The sequence below is a fragment of the Odontesthes bonariensis genome, chromosome 1 (genome assembly GCF_027942865.1).
Source record: "Odontesthes bonariensis isolate fOdoBon6 chromosome 1, fOdoBon6.hap1, whole genome shotgun sequence".
Taxonomy (NCBI): Eukaryota; Metazoa; Chordata; class Actinopteri; order Atheriniformes; family Atherinopsidae; genus Odontesthes; species Odontesthes bonariensis.
The window spans coordinates 46,041,372-46,059,233 of NC_134506.1; the positions used below are offsets into that span (position 1 = coordinate 46,041,372).

The 17,862-nt window shown below is 42.4% G+C and overlaps 1 protein-coding gene across 1 annotated transcript in view; it reads left to right on the forward strand.

Moving 5' to 3' along the window:
• Nucleotides 1-1,470: 1,470 nt before the first annotated feature.
• LOC142382453 (uncharacterized) overlaps nucleotides 1,471-17,862 on the forward strand; it is a 29,757-nt gene continuing 13,365 nt past the window's right edge. The window contains exons 1-3 of the mRNA XM_075468317.1: nucleotides 1,471-1,718; nucleotides 7,907-8,275; nucleotides 12,604-13,095. Of these exons, the coding sequence (XP_075324432.1) occupies nucleotides 1,547-1,718; nucleotides 7,907-8,275; nucleotides 12,604-13,095 (1,033 nt within the window). The 5' untranslated portion in view covers nucleotides 1,471-1,546. The remainder of the gene's footprint in view (nucleotides 1,719-7,906; nucleotides 8,276-12,603; nucleotides 13,096-17,862) is intronic.

Below are 17,862 nucleotides of genomic sequence, written 5' to 3' on the forward strand. Positions count from 1 at the left end.
CTGTGCGGACAGAGCGATCTCCACACAGGGAGCGCAGATTTGCACCTCTCTGTGTCCTACTGTCAGTATTTGACAACCTCTAGCAATGGAAATGCGCTTCAAATGCCCCGGAGTTCCCCTTTGACGAAACACATGCAAAATCCAAACTCTTTTCAACAACAATACTCATCAGTCTCAATCCAAACCCCCAACAAAACATTTTTTGCCTCCCTTTTAAAAACCCTACCCTTAGTCACATGACTGATTAGACCAAACCATTAACAGGTAGGTTCAAATATTTACATAATTACCAATAAATCATAGATATGTACATACATCCATAATTGCAATATATACACAATATAATCACCTATTTACAAACCCCTAAACCATTACTTCACACCCCAAACATTTTGACATAAGAATCGTTGTCCAGGAAAAAGTCAGACCTCACATCGCTTGGCGCTATTTTTGCTTCCCTTGATATCAATGCATCCAATGTAAACTGTGCAGACCGAAGAGCAGACCGAGCAGTAAACACCGTAACAGGTGCGGCTATCGCTAGGTGGCTGGACGCATTGATATCAAGGGAGGTAAAAATAGCGCCAAGCGATGTGAGGTCTGACTTTTTCCTGGACAACCATTTTGTGATGCAAATGTATTACTCTTTTGAACGCATATTGTTTTGAGAAGCAAAACGCTTTATTTTTTAAACCCCAGCCAACTAGCCGGACTACCTTCATCAACGCCAAAACGAGGCTGGAACTCTGCTCACAGGACGCAGCAGGGGGTAAGAAGATGTTCAGAAATGATGTTGCTGATATGGGATGTTACACAGCTTCATGTCAAAAGAGGCGAACTATCCCCTTAAGCAGCCGCCCCATGTACAGAGGCTACAGTCCTCGCTGCAGCTGGCCCCGATTCGACTCCCGCACCGCCCGGCCCTGTGCTGCGTGTCTTTCCCCTCTCTCTGTCCCCTGCTTCCTGTCTCTCTCGAACTGTCCTAACATTAAGGGCATAAAAAGCCCCAAAAAATACTTTAATAAAAAAAAAATACAACAGAAAAACTAATTGAAACAAATGCATAGAAAAAGAGCAGTCCAATAAAGTCAAAATGAAATGATAATGAAACGGCAGTGACGTACTCTATAGTACACAATAAAATGTATAGGCCTATGGCATCTTATGAGATGTTGGCTTATGAATATGAGTAATAGCTTAAGAGAAAATGTGCACTGACCAAACAAAAGTTTACACTACAAATAAAAACAATATATAAGATAGACCGGGAATTGATAGATTTTATGTCATACTGTTTACTAAGTAATTAATTTGTGAGGAAAACGATTCAACCGGAAGTGCATTCGCGATTTTATTTTGAAATGTACGCCGTGCATTTCCGGGCCTGACAGTGGAGGTCTGCAGCCAGGACCTCTGGGCCGGAACTCCACCCTGTGACCCCGGAAACAAACACCGCAGCCGGCCGCCAATTTTCTTTGTGTGGGACTCAGCTGCTGGACGGTGTGTTAGCGTGTCTGAGCTGAATATCTGAGTGTGTGCAGCAACAATGTCTTCAGTTCAGCATCTGAGAGAGTTTATCAGCCAGCGACTAACTGCTGCCGCCGAAGAAATATTCTCAGAGTTTGAGAAAACCATCGTCCAGTACGAGGAAGAGATCGGCCGTCAGCGCAGACTGCTGGATATCAGCTGGAAACCGCAAATAAACTTCCACAGAGTGGGTAAGTAAGGCTGTGTGGAGGAACAGGGCTGCAGCTCTGAGCTCCGCTCCGGTTCTGTTGGGCTCAAAATGTGCTTTTCAATGCATTTTCCCACTTTTTCGAGGCCGTTGCGCACGCAGCATTGTGCTTTTTATGCTGGTCGGACCATCGGTGCTAGACTAGTAACGCGCCGAAATTCATGATGGAAACGGAAGAATAAGAGTCTGGCAACAGAGTAATATGTGTGTCTAATGCCTTCGGCATTGGCACACATAATAATCTGAGCATGAACCAATGCTGCAAACCTCAATGAGCTGAAGCAGCGTTGGAAAGAAGAGTGGGCCAAGATTCCTCCACAACCATGTGAGAGACTGATAACGTCACACAGACGACGCTGAAGTTGGCCTCCGATTCACGAATTAAAGGAGTGGGCATAAAGGGCCAGAACAAGGTCCTGTATGGAAACTACATTACTTACACTGCTCAAATCTGGATAGAATTATTCTAAAGAGGCTATAGATTCATTAAAACCTTGTTTGGGATTTGTGAAACCTTTTTCTGATTTGTGAAAACAGGGCCATTTTACTGCTTTTTTTGGTATTCTGATCACCATAAACTGAGTCAGAAATAAAGATAAAGTCTTAGCACTTTAGAATTAAAAGATTATGTAAATCTGATGTATCTTAAACAAGCTAACAAACCTACGTTTCTGCTCACCAGCCAGTTGATTGTTGCATCTCTGCTGTTAAGAGTGTTAAAACTTGAGACTTTCTCGTATCCTAAATAATTAGTCTCATTCACATTAAGTTTCACCCTCACATCTGTGGAACCCTTTTTATTACTTATAACTAGTGATGCACGATATGACAAACTTCCACTGATACCGATATATCCATATTTTTATATTAAATATAATCTGCAGTTTGTTTAAGATGGAAAACTGATGTTTTACTTGCTCTGGCCTATCTATAACAGCAAACAAGTTTTTGGCTCTTTAAATGTTTATTTTTTTTCATGTCATTACAAAAATATGTTACCATTTGCTATAAATAACAATAACAGAGCAAAAGTCACAACTCCACTTTAAGACAAAGTGCATGTAAGGTAAAGTGCAGCCCTTGAAATATTTAACAGAACAATGGGGTTTATCTGTAAAGGCATTTGTGGAGGTAGGTCAAGTATTTTTAAAAAATAAAATATATGCATTGACATTTGTCAACCTCAATTACAAAAATGTTATCTAATAAATAAAAATGCAACCTCAAAAATAAGGTTGATTACCCACTAAAGGTTGACATAATCATTCCTGATTTGACAGCATAAAAGCATCTTTGCTTCAAAATGAAAACTGTGATTTCCTCTTTCTTCTCAACATATTTTTCTTAACCTCCCCCGAAAAAATATGAGACTGCATCAGGCAGCATCAAGGCATCTTGAGTTCAAAATGGAAAATGAGATGATTTTCTCTTTTTATCTCAACATTTCTTAACTAAACTATCTTTTCACTTGTCACTGTCTACATTGTATTCTCTATTTTCTAGGTGAGGGCATCAGTGGGAGATTTTTCTTAACAAAAAGGAGCATTTCTGCCTTCTCACATCCAATTCGGTTCTGTTTTTCATCAATAACATTTGCAGCTGCAGAAAACAAACGTTCACTGTCTATGCTTGTGCAAGGAGAGGAGAGGCAAGGTCTGGGAACCGTTTTTTGTTGCTTCTCCAGTAGTCCATGGGGCTTTGAGATCGAGGAATCGTGGGCTCTGAGAGATAGGCTTGGATCTAAAATAGAAGAATAACAGTATACATATATATATAAAACAATATATATGAGACACTATGTTTTGGTCTACTTCTTAGAGATTACCAAAGCCTTATGTAAATAGATAAATTACCTGCTGATCTGTTTGCCTTTGGTTCAGCTCTTTTGAGCTGTTTTCTTGAAGGATTTCGTCGTACATTGTCAGCAGGGAAACATTGTTGTTGTCATCTTCCTTTGTTTTCTTCTCCTTTGGCTCTTCTTCACTGTCCTTTTCAGCTGATGCTACACCTCGTACTTTGTCCTTCAAAACTTCTGTTGCTTCCCTTTTTGTTTCTGGGTCAAAGAAGCAGTCCTTGTATCTGGGGTCCAAAATAGTAGCCAGAAAAAACAAGCCCTCTGTGTAAATGTGGTTGAAATGCTGTTCTACCGCTTGCAGTAGGGTGCTCCAAAGCCTGATTCTTACTCGGCGCAACCGCGCAACTGTTCTGGCTCGAGAACCATTAATGACGTCATCTAAAGCGCCAGCCCCTTCACAGTTCCTTCAGCTCATAAGCGCAGTTTGTGCCGAGTATGCGTCACATTTGCAGTTGCGACGCGTGAGGATTTTTTAGCTTGCGACGGGGGGCGTGGCGGAATTTTGGGTCACGTGACCGTTTGCGCCATTTGCGACCAGCTAGTAAGAATGGGTCAAAGCGAGGTTGCGCCGAGTAAGAATCAGGCTTTAGAGGTTTTAATTCCAGGATCTGTTGAAGCTGGCCTATTTAACAGGCGTCTCAAAGCTTGAATGGAAGGTATAACATCAGCCGTGGTGGCTGAGGCTGAGCTTATATCCTTTGTCAGCTGCTCACAGGGGTTGAGAATCGTAACCATGTTTTCAATTAAAGCCCACTGATGTGTGGTCAAAAAAGCAGGTAACTCAAAATCCACAGCAGATGTTGCCAGGGCCCTCTTTTGCTCCATCAAACTCTGCATCATATGGAAGGTGCTGTTCCACCTAGTGGGCACGTCTTGCTGTAGCCTCGCCTCCTTCGTTCCAAGCTGTTTTTGCAAGTTCTGCAGACGAGAGGTGGCGAGTTGGGAATGTTTAAAATGACCTATTATCTTCCTGCCAGTCGACACACAGTCCTGGATGCTCCTCTGGCTCAATACAGATTCATTAACAGCTAGCTGGAATGTGTGAGCCATACAGCCCAAGCTAGCAAGCCCACACTCATCCATAGCTTTTCTCATGTTACGTGCGTTGTCTCTGATCACAACATGCACTTGTTCTTTTTTAATGCTCCGCTGTGTTAGCATGGTGTCAAAAGCTTGACAAATCATTGTCGCTGTATGCGACCCGGTGCACTCCTGTGCATGCAGCATTGCTTTTTGCATGTTAAAGTCATCATCCAGCCACTGAGCCGTTAAGCTTAGCATACTGACCGGGCTAACATCTGATGTCCATATATGTTCGTTGTAAAACTTGCGTGTTTTCCGTTCTTGTCGATCAGGTTGTGGATGTGTGTGGCGACAATCCGAGGGACACATCCGAGAAGAAGCGGCGGCTTGGAAGTGTGTAACGTGGCTCCAAATATGCAATTAACGCACGAAAACCCGGGTTTTCAACAACACAAAAAGGCTGATCATCAAGCGCTATAAACTCCATAACTTTATCATTTATGTTTTTCGCCTTTTCACTGTCTCTTGGAAAGAGTTAACTTTCTTTTCAAATGCCTGTTGAATTGGGACATCAACCCTCAGGGTTGTTGTTGTAGCGCTTGCCTTGACTTTAGCACTGCTAGCGGCTGCAGCCTCATACTCACTCAATACTGCTTCGCCACGGTGACGGCTTTTCAGGTGAGCTATGAGGTTCGTTGTGTTAAAACTTGACGCTTTCTTTCCTCCTCTCGGAATCCTTGCTGAGCAAGTTTTACAAACTGCAAGGGTTTTGTCATCTGCCACCGAGAAAAACCACCATGCTGGTGATGACATGTTGTATTAGCTTGGGTCCTGGCAGCGGCGCAGTAAATGACGTAACCAGTGCGCCATGGCCAGTGTTTCGACTACTCGACCTGAATAAAACAGCCGGCATCTGCAAACTTTTATTTATCGGATTATTTTATCTGAAAAATGTTCCTATCGGATCGATAAAAATGGCTAATTTCCCCCCAAATCGGCCGATATATGTCGTTCATCCCTACTTATAACTAGGGCCCGACCGATATGGTTTTTTCAGGGCCGATACCGATAATTATGGAAATGGGAGGCCGATAACCGATAAATAGAAACATTATTCACGATAAATTAAAAATAGCACACACTGACACAAACTTTCATATCCATTAAGTCTTTTTAATTGTAAAAATGAAAAGTGCAGGGAGCTGCCAGCAGCATTTGTAAAATAAAGCCAAACATAACTTGGAATAAAACGGGAAATAAAATAATAGTATAAATACATAATTATCAATAAAGAAATAAATCACTCCCTGCTATGAGAATACTTGAATATATGCTATTTTTATATTAAGAAGTAATAGAAAATGAAGTGACTGAGAACTAAAAATCAAGTGTAGGGAGCTGCTTATAGCATTTTTAAACCGTAAAATAAACATAAACATCCCTGTACAACTCGACAATGAACCATCTACATTAGGATGCTTTAATGCCCATTCTCAAGCCTAATATTGCCAATTTAGCAGGATAATGTTGTAGTGGAGGAAGCACAGTTGCTCTGCGTGTTGTCCAGTGAGGCTTTTTCCTCACCTGAGTCGCGTCGCGTACGGCTTCATGAAGTTGTTCACCTAACACCATGGTTGTTAGCGCAAGCCTGCTAGCTACTTGGTGGTGGTGTGACAGCCTGTCTGGCTACCCGTAACAAGATGTTACTCCAGATGTTTGAAACGCAGCGACTGGCCAAAACGTAATTCTATTAAAGTTAATTTAGAGGGACATTACGACCAATCACCGTTGGCTCTAACGTGCTGGGTAACCAGTTGTTACGGAACAAGATAGGCTCTCACACCAGCAGGCTACCAAGTAGCTAGCAGGCTTGCACTAACAAATGGTTAGTCTCAGGAACAAACACAAACACGTTTTATTTGGTCTTCATTGACCATGGCTTTCAGTCCACCTTTCGTGTAGAACTACAGACACGTTCACGTGTCCATGTGGGGGTTTAAAAATGACCGTACACTATGCTGAGACTGCTTTATGGACAGCCGTTTCAGTGAGGAGTATTCGCTGTCATTCTGGTTATCCTTACGTGAGCTAAAGGTTTGCGTCGTTACACAGATCAAATGGACCATTTTCACTAGTTGTATACACTAATAAAGACGTTGTGCTGCCGTGCTTTTGCAACGTTGGTGTGTTTGTGACTTATTGCAGGGGATAAGGCTTCGTATATATATAATATTGCTTGGGGTGCCTCATATTCTTCTTACCTTAACCAGATACTCCTAATTCAGAAAAGATTCTTAAGAATGATTTCAAACTCTACAAATCAGGCGCCATCTGCACCTTTATTCAGTAAATTCAGACTCTTGTCAGTTTTTTCTATTAATATGCTTCAAACATCTCTGTTTCTGTTTAAATTCATTCATTGTAAACAAGACATTCCAGGCACTTTTCATACGTTCTTCTTGTTATCATCAGATATTCACTCGTATTCAGTAAGAGGTCAGAACAACCTTCTTTTACCTCTTTGTAGAACTTCCAGACATAAATGTTTTATCAAATTCCATGGTTCCCAGCTCTGGAAGTCCCTAGACAGAGGTGGCAAGCTTTTATCCTCCTACAAAATGTTTAGGTCTAGTTTGGTGAGGTATCTTCTGTCCAGGCAAAATTTCAATTGAAATGAAATTGTGATTTTGTTCTCTCTCTGTATTTTTCCTTGTCTCCTCCTCTTTTCTGCCTTTTCTTTTCTTTAATTGGTTGATTTAATTTAGTGTTTTGTATAGGGTTTATAAGCCCTTGGGCTTCCTTTCCTCTCCTGCACATTCTTTTGGCCTTTGTATTAATAAATGTATTTTCTTGTTTTATCATTGTGCATATTTAAAAAATATATATATATATATAACTTCAAACAAACTCCCTTTAAGGGAGTTTGTTCTCTCTGCTTCAGGCAGTACTGCCACCACCGTGGCCCCACTTGCGCCACGGCCGCCTTGAAACCGTTCGCAGCCTTGCGTGTTGATTGGTTGTATTCCGTGTGCCAAACAAATCAGATGCTGTGACGGGCGGGGCAATGCTCATGAACTCAAAGTGGCGAGAGCAGAAGACGCGTTCAGAACGAAACGGCTGCAAAATTGGTTGTGAAAATTATAGAAACTTATCGGTGGTAATTTATGGAAAGTATGGCCGATGCCGATATCCCCAAAATGCTGAATATCGGTCGGGCCTTACTTATAACTACAGTCTTTGTTATTTAGTGATGGTGTAAATAACCATTTCCTTGTGACCTTTTGTCTTTCCAGAGCTCCCACAGTATTATCTCTGTGAGAAAGAGATTCCTGTTAACCTTGAGAAGGACTCCAGTCTGGACCAGGAGGAACCAGAACCTCCACAGATTAAAGAGGAACAGGTGGAAGTCTGCACCAGTCATGAGGAACAGCAGCTCTTACTGAAGCAGGAGACTGATAACTTTACGGTGACCCTAACTTATGAGGAAAGTGACCGTAGTGAAGCAGAACCAACAAATGTCCAGCTCCAAGATCAGAGCCAAGATGAGGAAGGAAGTGGGCGTGAATCAACTGGAAATGCAGAGCTGAGGCCAAAGAAGAGGCGTCACAGTAACGATGGAGACAACTCTTCCATGTCAGAAAGTCACCGTAACACCGCGAAAGGTAAAGCATCTTTAAAACTTTAATAATGAATCAGCAAGACGTTATTCATCACCACAGGGGGTTTTACATGTTACAGCCGCATCACAGAAAACAGACTCAAAACCAGCACCATGTACAGTAATACTTACACACAGATATAATCTGAAGATGGTGTTACACACACAGTCTGTGGGTGAAAGGAAAATGTGAGGCTGAACAAGCTGGGAATGACATTTATATATATATATTTATTTATGTTGGAAATACAATAGAAAAACACTTTATTCATCCCCCAGTGTGGGGAATTCAAATTAGTCAAGTAGCTAAACAACGATTGTATATTAAAACAATAATAATAATAATAATGATAAATAGATAAATAAATTTGAGAAAATGTCAGCAGACACTGTTAACACACTGACTCCCAAGTCACGTAAAACTACGTTTTTACTGCCCATGCGTTGGCTCCCACATGGTAAAAATACGTTTTTACGTTTTTTTTATGGATTCTGAATCTATACATTCTAATGCACATTCTGTGGGATTTTTGTAATTATGTGATGAACAGAACTGACATAGATGGCAGTCAAAAACTGGTGTCATCATCTGGACATTTTGATCATTACGCCAATGGCTTTGCGTCAACTCAAGAACAGTTTTGATAACGCTGCATTGATTGTTGTGCATTTCCGCATTTTGTCCAATCGCACGTGTCGGTTTCCAGAGGGTGACGGTAAAGTAACATAAACAAACAACAAGAAGGAGAATAAGACACGCGACAAGTCTAAGAACAGGTTAGCTTTGCAACATGCGACACGACGCAAATCCTCTGACCCGGATATGTAAGTATCTAAAGTGCGACAGGCTGAAAGAAAGCACGTTTCACAAAAGCCCCGATCTCAGTTTGTTGTTGATTTTGGTGGATACCCGCCTTGGTTTAGCTAAGGATAGCTCGCTAATGGCGGCACCTAGAGACACGCAGTTTTGACCCACAAAGAGTTTAAAGTCTCAGCTTTCAAACGAGCCATAACATGTTTCAGTGGCCCTATCACATAATATGCTGTGACTGTACAAAAAACGTCAAAAAAATGATTTAGAACGCTGGGATTCTACGACATAATTCTGTAAAAACCGCCGGTATTCAATGTGTTAAAAAGCCTTATGGCTGTTGGGACGAAGGACCTCCTGAACCTCTCAGACCTGCAGCTGCTCCTCTGTCCTGCCAGGATGCTGTGCAGAGGATGTTTCTTATTCTCCAGAACAGAATCTAACTTCCTCCTCATCCGCTGCTCCACCACAGCACTGAGAGGGTCCAGCCTTCTGCCTACAACAGAACCAGCCTTTTTCACCAGTTTGTCCAGGCGCCTACAGCCTTTGTCTGCAGTGCAACTCCCCCAGCAGACAACAGCATAGAACAGTGCACTCTCAGTGACAGTGTGATAAAACATGCACATCATGTGATGAAGGATGGCTCTGGCCCCTCCTGTACACTGCTTCTATGTTGGCAGACCACTCCAGTTTATTATCCAGCAACTACTGTCTGGAAATGACAAAGGTTGAGCAGACAAACAGGAACGATGGATAACAGTTTTCACATTGTGCTGCTGGTGGAAACTCTTCCTGCTTTGGGGATGATTGGTCTGTGGTGGTGCTCCTTCTCACACTGCGGCTGCATCAGTCTGTGGCTGAAGGAGAAGCTCAGAGCTCCAACAGTGTCGTGTTGGTGGTGAACATGCCGTCCATGACTGATGTTAGGTTGGCTCCCATCCTCTTCTCACGGAGTTCAAAGGAAAGTCCAGGACTGAGCCGGCCTCCTGACCAGCTTGTTCAGTTTTGACCACCTCAGCACACCATATCATGGAAAAGGGCTGATGATATCTGATAATATCACTTTGGCCTTTCTGTGCTGTCAGACCAGAGCAGTTTGTTTATTGTACACCGAGGTACTTGTACTCTTCCACCTCTAAAATATAGAAAAAAGCAGCTTGGTACACAAGAAAAATGTTACTTTATTCTTCTGGATGAATCAAGGAGTTCACAGTCCCTCCAAAAGTTAAAACACACACTGAGCTAACACACTACCTGGGCTGACTAAAAAGAACTTGGGTCATGCAGACCCCTCCCACAGATTAAGAGAAAATATTGTCCACTCTTGGCTGAAACTAGTTTCAATGAGGGCTGTTATCACACAGTGAAATTAAACCTGCAGCAAGCCTACTTAGCCTACTCATCAATCACAACACCCTAGTTTCTAGCTACCTTTGATGGAGCAAGAGATAGAGATTCAGTTTGGATGCAGATGCTGTGGTGTATGTTTGGTTTGGCTGGGAAGAAAAGCAGTTCAGTTTTAGAGAGGTTCAGTTGGAGGTGATGGGCTTTCAGGCATTTTGATATGTCAGAGAAACAGTTTTAGTTTGGTGCTGAGACCGTGTGGTCGTCAGGTGGGAATTACATGAGGAGCTGGGTATCGTCAGCATAACATTGGTATGAGAAGCCATGTGATGGGATCATCTGGCCCAGTGAGGTGGTGTATAGGGCAAAGCGAAGGGGTCCCAGTACTGAGGTTTGGGGGACCCCAGTGGAAAGGTGGTGCGCTGCAGAAGTGTGGCCAAGCCAGGATACTTTGAATGACCGACCAGTGAGGTGTGATTCAAACCAGGAGTGTGCTCTCCCTGTGATGCCCACGCTGGAGAGTATGAACAGAAGGATACAATGGTTGACAGTGTCAAACGGAGCCGACAGATCGAGCAGGATAAGAACTGAAAGAAGATTTAGGAATACACGAAATTTATCTGCTTTTAACCCATCCAGGTTGGCACCTGTTGAACACACATGCACACGCACAGGGTCACACACTCATAGAGAGAGATGCCAACCTGGAGCGGTGTTAGCCAATCACAGCGCCCGGTTTACTGATGTGTTATGGGATAGTTTCCCGTGGGAGTCTGTCACCGCCTCCTTTGTTTTGCTGGTGTTTATGTGAAGGTGGCTGAGCGTGCAACAGCTGACGGTCAATGTTGAGCCCTCTGAGTTCCAGTTCAGTCCCCACTGATACAAACCCAACAATGAAGCTTTTGGAGGTGACAGGTGTGTTGTAAATGAAGTTTAGGCAAGGCAAGCCAAGGCATCTTTACGGTGCGTTCACACCAGACGCGGTGCGAGTGTTGCCGCGGGTGTAAATTGAATGAATAGTAAAAAACGAGTGAATAGCTCAAGGGGCTATCCATTTCATTCTCTCACCAACCATGGCTGATATAAGTACCATCGCGTCCTTGTACCTGCTGTGGCAGTCCGAGATTCGTCTGAAACGCACACGCCGTCGTGTTTGGGTCAGTGACATCATCCGGAGGCGCACTCAGCTCGGATAATTTCATCGCCTTCTCCAGGAGTTGCGTCTGTATGGCGGCCGCTTCCAGCGGTATTTCAGGCTCACCAGGACCCAGCCCGATGACCCGCTCGGGAGGATCGGTGCCGTGATCTCTCGTCAGGACACCAACTACAGGCGCTCCGCAGCTGAAATGGAGCTACGGTGCCATGATCACCTGAAATCGGTGATTTAATTTTTTTATTTTATTTAGTCAGGGACCATGTGCAAAGTACATTAATTACAAAGTAAAGAGATGACCTGCACCAGATTGTAGCTTAGAAGCTAATTTCCATCTGCAGTCCCATCTGCATGTCACAGACACGACTCCATTTCAGCTGCGGAGCGCCTGTCCATCTGTCTCCACGTCACTGTCGTCCAGAATCTCAACGCTGATAGGCTGTCTGACGTGAATATTTCGCCAAAGTTGGATTTTGTTTTTAACTCGCGCGGCGGCATGCGCCTCACCGCGCCCCACCATGCTAAAAAGCAGTTATCAATGAGATCACTGTATCTCTTTTGATGGTTCGAATGATCAATGAGGATGAATCAATGAGTTCAAGGAATAAGTAAAGCTTTCACAAAACCTTTGTGTCTTCTTACTTTGATTTACTTTATTTATTAGTTTGTGTGTCATGAGGCTGTCTTGATGCAGTCTGTCACAGTAAGCATGATCTAAACCAGCCTGTGGCTTCTATATAAATGTTACCTGCACAGAACCTGATATCTGAGACTCTGATTGTCAATCAAGCTAAAAGCAGTTATCAATGAGATCACTGTATCTCTTTTGATGGTTCGAATGATCGTCCTTCTGGAGCTGAGGAATGACCCGGCATGCTGTGCTGGCTGCTCATGCACCTTATTCCTGTAACCTGCCACTCACAGCGCTTCAAAGGACAGGAAGAGCGTACGATCACGTCTCGTCAGATCTTAGATTCATCTGTCATCGAGTTATTAACCTTTGGTTTTGTCCCTTTTCCCCCAGATATCTCACAACAATATGTCTGTAAGGAGGAGGAGGAGATTCTTACTGACCAGCAGTTCTTTAACCACGAGAGCAACTCCAGTCTGGACCAGCAGGAACCAGAACCGCCACAGTTTAAAGAAGAGCTGGAGGAACGCTGCACCTCTCAAGAGGAAGAGTGGCTTGAACTGAAGCAGGAGACTGATATCTTATTGGTGACTCCTACTCATGAGGAAAGTGAACTAACCAGTGAGCAGCTCCTCTCTCAGAACTCCTCTGTAGCTGAGAGACAAGAAATGGAAAAAAACTTGAGAGACGAAGAGTCTGAATCAGCTCAAAATGCAAAGCTGAAGCCACATAAGAGACGTGGGAGAAACATAAATCACAGTAACGATGCGATCAATGAGAGTCAGTTTAATGCCGACACAGGTGACCAGGCAGTAAAATGTGGAGTTTGTGGAAAAGCCTTTATAAATCACTCTGAGTTGAGGGCACATTACGGAATGCACACAGGTAAGAACCCATATTCTTGTGAAATATGTAAGAAAGCTTTCAGACAAAAAAATAGTTTGTTGGTCCACATGAGGATTCACACAGGTAAGAAACCATATTCTTGTGAAATATGTAAGAAAGCTTTCAGGAATAATAGTATTTTGTTGGTCCACATGAGGACTCACACAGGTGAGAAGCCTTATGTTTGTAAAACCTGTGGGAAAAGATTTTCTCAAATGTCAACACTTAAAATGCATATGCGAATCCACACAGGCGAGAAGCCGTTTTCATGTTCTACATGTGGCAAATGTTTCAGATGCAGCAGTCACTTAAAAGCTCACATAAAATTTCACACAGGTGAGAAGTCGTACTCATGTGAAACATGTGGTAAAGGCTTCATACAGAGTGGTGATCTGCGGAAGCACATGAAAACTCACACAGGCGAGAAGCCTTACGTTTGTAAAACCTGTGGGAAAAGATTTTCTCAAATGTCAACACTTAAAATGCATATGCGAATCCACACAGATGAGAAGCCGTTTTCATGTTCTACATGTGGCAAAGTTTTCAGATGCAACAGTAACTTAACCTCTCACATAAAAGTTCACACAGGTGAGAAGTCGTATTCATGCAAAACATGTGGCAAATGTTTCAGTCGGAGTGGTAGTCTGCTGCATCACATGAGAACTCACACAGGTAAAAAGTTGCAGTCCTGAAACATCTGTAAAGAAATAATGTGAATGACTTTAATAGATGCAGAGAACAACTATAATTCCAGCTGGGACGCTGTGTAAAATGTACATAAAAACAGAATGCAATGATTTAAGAAGCTCATATTCGAATCTTTTATTCACAATAGACTGTAGCAGTGTTGTATAAAGTACTGAAATCTCACACTCAAGTAAAAGTATAGATACCCCTCCAAAATATGACTTTGGTATAAGTCCAAGTCATTGACTGAAATGTTACTTGAGTGAAAGTCTTAAAGTATCCGAAACCTCTTGTACTTAAGTATGAGAATTACTGTAAAAATAGATGTACTTAAGTAATGTAATGAAAAGTATGAGTAAAAAGTAAACAAGGCAAATGCAGTTTGAATGAAATTTTTTATATTTTGGTAAACTTTGAAGGTCAAATACACTTAAAATCTACACACAACCAAGTGCAGGCAAAATTTAGACCAGGTTTAGACAGAAAATACAAACTTTGTGAACCTTTAAGTTTTTCTTCTTCAAGTAAGGTCAGTGCTGAAAATGAGGCGTACATTACACCATTAAGAAAAAAATGAAACAAAAGAGGCTGCTACTGTTATTGCCATCATTATAAACAAAATTTAAAGAAAAAATAGGAGAAAACTGAAGCTTATCTGGCAGCTGAAGAGGAAGACCTTTTTTTGTAAAACTACCTTAAAACCTAAAACAGGGGAGTTTCTGTAAGAGAATTTCCACGTCTTTGGGCAGGCAGAACATGCATGGGGTCAAAACACTGCTGCGTTTTTTTTCTCTCTCTTTTTTTTTTTTGTAACAAGTAACTAAACCGAACAATGAAAATGAATCGGAGTAAAAGTATGCAATTAAGTTCGGAAATATAGTGAAGTAAAAGTGAAAGTTGTCAAAAAAATTTAAACTCGAGGAAAGTACAAAGTATTCCAAAATATACTTAAGTACAGTAGTGAAGTATTTTTACTTTGTTACTATACAACACTGGACTGTAGAGATCAGACAAACTGTGTCTCACAAAACAAAAATAGGTCATGTTTTGGGGAATCCTCCTGATCATACAAACTGTGCAAACACTGGGTCAAAGTGCATGATGAACACAGTTTGCCAAACAGTGGGTGCCACCAATGGGCTGGCTTGGACAAACTCTGAAAACCCATTAATCCAAATGACAAAAGATCTCTGCTGTAGAGTTTAGTTGAGTATGCTCTAAAACCTGGTGGAGTCAGCTCAAAATTCAAATGAGTGTCGGTCTCCTTTTGGTTATTAACTGTTAAATGATGATGGGCAGCAGGTTTAGCAGAGAAACCCAAACATCCCTGTCCCTGGCCACTTCCATGTACATGGTACATTTGTACGTACGTTTTTCTTGTGTCACTTGTCAATTTAGATACACTCGTTATTCAGAACAGCTTAGAAAAAAGAGATGGAAGTTCTTCTCTGCATCAGATGTAATATATCTGTGCAGTTAGTTTTTCTTTAAAAGTCCTCTTCAATTATCTGGAGGGTTTCAAAGACCAACCAGTCACTCATGATTGATAGGATGGATCATTTGGATGTGCAGCCACAGTCTATCAGACGGTTCTGACACTACTGATGTCTCGCTTTGTGCTTTTACATGTAAAGTTATTTATGGATTGTGAACTCTTGCATTCAGGTTTTGCTCCCTGCCAACAGGACTCATTGTTTCATCTTATGTTTGCTTGTATTTTGTGATTACATCAACTTTTTAATGTGAATGAATCTGCTAGTGTGTCTTGTCATGCTTCCACCTCTGGCACCCTCTATACTTTCATTACCCCCTACCCGAACCAGGGTTTGAATCCCATTCCTACTTACCTTTAGCACAATTTTTCTTGTGTTTACCTTAAATCTAAATGTAGCCTAGCTAGTGAATGTTGTGAATAGGGCAGCTGACAACAAGGGAAAGACCATGTGGCAGATTGGAAAGACAATTGACAGGAGGCAAAGACCCAAAAGGTGCTGCCATGGGCTAGCAATCCACGGTAGCGGTAGTGGTAGCGAGGCCTATCAGCTTTGTTACAACCAGCATAAGCTACAAGTAGATTAAAGAGAATACCTCTTGAGTCAGCGAGAGCAGGGGCGGAAGATGACTCCCAGGCAGACTACATGGCAACTGACACTTTTTTACTCGTCCTCGAGTAATGGCACCTGTGTCTGGCCCTTCCGCTCTCCTGGCCCGCTTTCTGTCTGTGGCGTCTGCCTCTCTGTCTCAGCTGGTTATCCTATGTCTGCTACTTCCACAATTATTTCCAGCTAATAATGTATCGGCATCACTTGTATATGATCGGCAAATGCTGTTGGATATTAGATCCGCAATGTGATCCACCTCAACTACCTCCGTTTATCCGCCTTTGCTTGCTGCGACAAGGCCCCTCGATGCACCGTGATTGGAGAGAGAAACCGGCGCACCCGCCTAAGAATCGCTGCAAGCGGAGGAAGCGAGGGACAAGAAGGTGAGGGCCTTCAAGTCAAACTTGGCCGGCATCGATATCCATTCCTGGTCTGTCATCTTGTGGATCGTATCCTCATACCTCTCCTCCAATCAGGCGCTGCCTGGCCCCGAAGCCTTGTCAGAGCATCATACCTGCAGGCAATGTTTCCGGATACACCTGGCGGACTGCGAATGCATTTTCCCTGTCTCCACCGGGATCGTCACGGCCTGCCTGTGCTTAGGACCATCGAGTGTTCCTTTCAATGCTGAAACTAAAGCCCTCTCCTCTGTGAATATCTGCTTGATAAACGCCCGCTCTGTGGCGAACAAGGCTCACGTTCTCAAGGGAGAATCTGGATTTTCTGTTTATAACAGAAACATGGCAACAAAACCAGGAATTTATTCGTTTAAACCAGAGGTCCCCAAACTTTTTTGGGTGGGGGCCACATCAACTTTCCTTTCTGTGATGGGGGGGTCAGTCTATAACAGGAAATGATATGGACCAAAGTGACAACCAGTATTATTATGGAGATTAAAATGATCATTTGTTGCAGCTGCACTTTGCTTGGCCTTGCCACCTGTTGGTTTGCGAAAAAAAGTAATAAAAAGTCTTCACATGTTTATTTGAAGTACCACAGATACTCTTTTTTTTTTATAGAAAATAAAAACACAACCTAATGTCAGGTAACAATGAGGTGATGTGATTTTGTAACAGGTACAGGTTGGTTAACAATTAGTAGGTATTTTGTCTTTACAGGTCATGAAATTATATTAATACAGAATAATAGTAAAAATCAGGTGAAGTAGTCTTATCTAGGTGAGCTGACTTTGTATGTACAGAGTAAAGTAAAAGTGAGTTAACAATAGTAAAGTATTTTGTCTACACAGGTATATTTGTTTACTAAAGCTACAGTGAAATAACATTAATACAGAATGATTGTAATAAACAGGTGTATAAGGTGATCTGACTTTGTATTTACATGACTGTTGGATGAGGTTTTTGTGCTGTGATGATGAGGATTTCTGGCTCCAGGGTGGGAGCGATCAAAAACAATCGCTCCTTCTCACTTCAGGGTGGTCCTGGAAGCATGCAGGCCCTTCAGGAATGGCAGATAAAAAACACAAGCAGCCCATCAGCAGATGACATGCTGCAGTCTCATTTTCTCTGTGACATCACTGGTCAAGAAACATTTTGGCTATAAGAAGAGCATTACTATACTGACATTTTTTCATATTCATAGTTATTGAAATCAGCAGGCTTACCATGTCAGTGTGAGCTGTGGGCTTGCTTCTGACTGATGAGGAGATGGATGGCAGGTTCTATTCCAGTTACAGCCAGCCTCAGAGACTGATGCAGGTGTTGGTCTGAGAGTCTTGATCTCATCAAATTTTTTATCAGCTTCATGCGAGAAAAAGTTTCCTCACAGATATATGTGCTCCCAAAAACTGTGGACATCTTCATTGCATGCTTTCTTATGTTGGGGTAGGTCTCGTTTGGGAGGGAAGCATAGTACTCTATGAGACAGCTGGGGTTGAATGCGTCTTTCAGCACATCACAGGTCTGCAACTCAGCCAGTTCAAACTGAAGAGAAGGCAGGGTGTCGTTAATGTCGGCAG